The 3,679-nt window shown below is 42.2% G+C and overlaps 1 protein-coding gene across 1 annotated transcript in view; it reads left to right on the top strand.

Moving 5' to 3' along the window:
• Positions 1-3,679, top strand: part of USP39 (ubiquitin specific peptidase 39) — a 41,902-nt gene that overhangs the window by 25,703 nt on the left and 12,520 nt on the right. The window contains exon 11 of the mRNA XM_012644206.1: positions 2,053-2,188. Coding sequence (XP_012499660.1) covers positions 2,053-2,188 — 136 coding nt within the window. The remainder of the gene's footprint in view (positions 1-2,052; positions 2,189-3,679) is intronic.

Raw genomic sequence — 3,679 nt, 5'->3', positions numbered from 1 at the left:
AGTAGCTGGGACTACAGGCATGAGCCACCATACCCGGCTAATTTTTTCTATATATATTTTTAGTTGTCCTGCTAATTTCTTTCTATTTTTTTAGGAGAGACGGGGTCTTGCTCTTGCTGAGGCTGGTCTCAAACTCCAGGCGATCCTTCCGCCTCGGCCTCCCAGAGTGCTAGGATTACAGGCGTGAGCCACCACGCCCGGCCAATATATTCTCTTAATATTCATGTTAATATTCATTGTAGATGTATTTCCCTGTTTAACTATTTGAAAGTTCTTATTAAGTGTCTTTGTATAGTCTTCACAGTAAGCATCCATTGTAATACTTTTCAAAACCCAGTATACATTTATACTTCAACTGATGGATAGACTTCAACAGATAAAACAGAAGGGAGGCTGGGTGCAGTGGCTCACACCTGTAATCCCAGCACTTTGGGAGGCTGAGGTGGGAGAATCCCTTGAGCCTAGGAGTTCAAGACTAGCCTGGGCAGCATAGTGAGACCCACTTCTACAAAACAATAAAAAAATTAGCCGGGCATGGTTAGCTGTAAGAATGTCCTCCCAGCTACTTAGGAGGCTGAGACAGGAGGATTGCTTGAGCCAGGATTTGAGATTGCAGTGAGCTATTATGAAGCCATTGCACTCTAGCCTGGGTGACAGAGTGAGGCCCTGCCTCAAAAAAACACCACAAAAACCCACCAAAAAATAGGGAAACCTTTTATTTGAGGTAGCTCAAGAATGCTTCTCCATATTTGAAAGTAAATGTTAGATATTAAAAATAAATCTTTCTAAGTCCCATTTGAAGAAACCTAGTCAGTAGTTTCTTGACAATCAGAACTGAGAAATTTGGGCTGGACGCGGTGGCTCACGCCTGTAATCCTAGCACTCTGGGAGGCCAAGGCGCGAGGATTGCTTGAGCTCAGGAGTTCAAGACCAGCCTGAGTGAGAATGAGACCCCGTCTCTACTAAAAATAGAAATAAATTAGCCAAACAACTAAAAATAGAAAAAAAAAATTAGCTAGGCATGGTGGCGCGTGCCTGTAGTCCCAGCTACCGGGGAGGCAGGAGGATTGCTTGAGCCCAGGAATTTGAGGTTGCTGTGAGCTAGGCTGATGCCACGGCACTCTAGCCCAGCCAAGAGAGCGAGACTCTTGTCTCAAAAAAAAAAAAAAAACAACAAAATAACTGAGAAATTTGGAAGCTGTGGGGTAACCAAGGTGTGGGAGTCACATATAGAAGAGAAAGCTAGGCTGCAAAATTAGGGAGAGGAATAAAGCTGATGTTAAAAGGAAGCAGAAGAGAGAACAGCTAGCTCCCTTGGATCCTGTTTCCTCTCCAGGCCCTGGTTCCAGCTGCATTTCCTAGTCTGAAAACCTTAAATAAATTCTTCTTTTGTGCTTAAACTAGCTTGGGTGTGTTTCTGTTACTTGTAACCATTCTGCCACTTGATCAAATAAAGAAGCAAAGTCTCAGAAAATAAAAGAAAAAAAATCTTAATGATCCGCCTGATTTGTCATACTGAGATTGTTACAATGATGGCACGCAGTGACAACCCCCATAATTATGTGGTCAGGCCTTCCATAGACTAAGGCTGAAGACCAGGTGTTGGCTGAGTGCTGCATCTGCAGCTGAGTTCCTAGGGAGGATGGTGGGTAAGATGCCTCACTCCTGTTATCTCACTTTACTCCTCATGTCTCCCAGGAGACACTCTCATTCTCATACCATAACAGAGGCTTAGGTTGTATACCTGCTTAAATTCACACACAGCCCTGAAGAGGCAGAGTTGGGATTCTAGTTCAAGTCAGGATGAGTCCAGGCCCTGCACTTTTGACTCCTAGACATGCTTTTAAAAGGTGCGTTTCTCATAGAACAGATTTGTCTTGTTGGCAAATTGTGTGAATTCCAGCAAACCTAGACTTTCATGGCTCTGCAAGCCTACCCAGAGCTAGGGTCCTAAAATAGGGTTCAAGAACTTTGTGGTCCATTTGTATAGGACATTTTCCCTAACTTCAAAGCCTTAGTCTGATATTCTGGCTCTTTTTTCATCATCATCAGAAATGTGGATCTCAGAGAATACTTGTCTGAGGAAGTGCAAGCGGTACACAAGAATACCACCTACGACCTCATTGCCAACATCGTACACGACGGCAAGCCCTCTGAGGGCTCCTACCGGATCCACGTGCTTCATCATGTGAGTGGCAAAAACAGGTGTTGCTTCTTTGGCATTTCAGAGGGCAGCTCCCTTCAGTTTGCCCTTGCTTGGCCTTGGCTTTGGGACTTTTCAAATAACAGTGCTGTCAGTGGTTAGTTTAGGGCAGTGGTTCTCAATTTTGGCTGCACATTGGGTTCACCTGGGGAGTTTTTTAAAATCCTGATGCCTGGGCACCACCCCAGGCAATTATATTAGAACAGTGGTTTCCAACTGTGGTAGAGGCCAGGGATGTTTATATATATCCTGCAGTGCACAGGACAGCTCCTGCAACAGAGAATTATCTGGCCTAAAATTTTAATCAGCATCAAGGTTAAGAGACTCTGCATTAGATTATCTGGAGGTGGAACCAGGCATTTGATGTTTCAGAGCTCCCTGGGAGATTCCACCTCTGTTGTAGACTAGAGCCTCACCACCCAAAGTGGTAATAATACAGAGTCCCAGGCCCACCCAAACATACTGAATCATAATCTGCTTTTTGACAAGATTTGTGTGAAATGAAAATTTGTGGAGCACTGGTTTAGAGGTTCCCTTTCAGCTTAAAAATTTTGTGAATTTGTCTCAAGTTAAAAACAGATAAATTGGGCTGATTGCATTCCCCCTGTGGCGGCAACGACCCATTCGAACATCTGCAAAATTTAAAATAAAAAAAAAAAGAGAAAATAAAACAGATAAATCATGTACTAGAGATATATTTGGTATCGCAGATTATTAGCACGGATTATTCTCATTTGATTAGTATCTTTTGGGACTGTAGGTTTAATAACTAGCTTCTGTTAAGTGCTTTACTGTGTGCTAGAAAGTATACTGAGTACTTAATGTGTGTTAATTTCATTTTTTTCCTTAGAACACGCCTCCAAGATAGGTGTCAATATCATATTTTTTTATAGATGAGGAAACCTAGGCTTAGAGTTGAAGTAATTTATGTGCAGTCAGTAGAATTGGGATTTGAACCCATATACTTGACTTCAAAGCTCATATTCTTAACTGGTCCTTATGTGATCTGGAGCTTTCTTTATGTTTTTTATATTCTGAACTATTGGAATATCCAGGATATCTGGAATATGTACATTCTGTAATGGTCTTTGGCATTTCTTAGAAGTTTGGATGGGTAAGGCAGGTGTGCTGCCAGAAGTACCTCTGCCTTAATCCAGAAACTTCTTTTTCCCTTTATCCATGGAAGCATGAAATAAAGTAGATTTTGCTGCACTGGTATATAGGCCAAAGGAAACAGGTTAGTATGATGGACAGTGTCCACCAGTGACTCATTTTCTGGGTTATCTATTGCTTCTATTCCCTGGGGTAAGGGTGTGGAGAGTGGGCATGTTCACATTTAGGTTCTTCCAGTAGTTCTCCCTAAGAATGTCTAGTCATTTCTGAGCAGGAAGGAGACATCTTAGGTGAGGAGTAGAGGGCTTCCTCTTTCTACCCTTTAGTATCCATCTGAATTCTTTTTTTTTTTTTTTTTTTTTT

Source organism: Propithecus coquereli, unplaced genomic scaffold (genome assembly GCF_000956105.1).
Source record: "Propithecus coquereli isolate 6110/MARCELLA unplaced genomic scaffold, Pcoq_1.0 Scaffold208, whole genome shotgun sequence".
In the NCBI taxonomy this organism is placed as follows: domain Eukaryota; kingdom Metazoa; phylum Chordata; class Mammalia; order Primates; family Indriidae; genus Propithecus; species Propithecus coquereli.
Note: the sequence above shows the minus strand (reverse complement) of the source record. Positions and strands in the feature narration are given on the sequence as shown.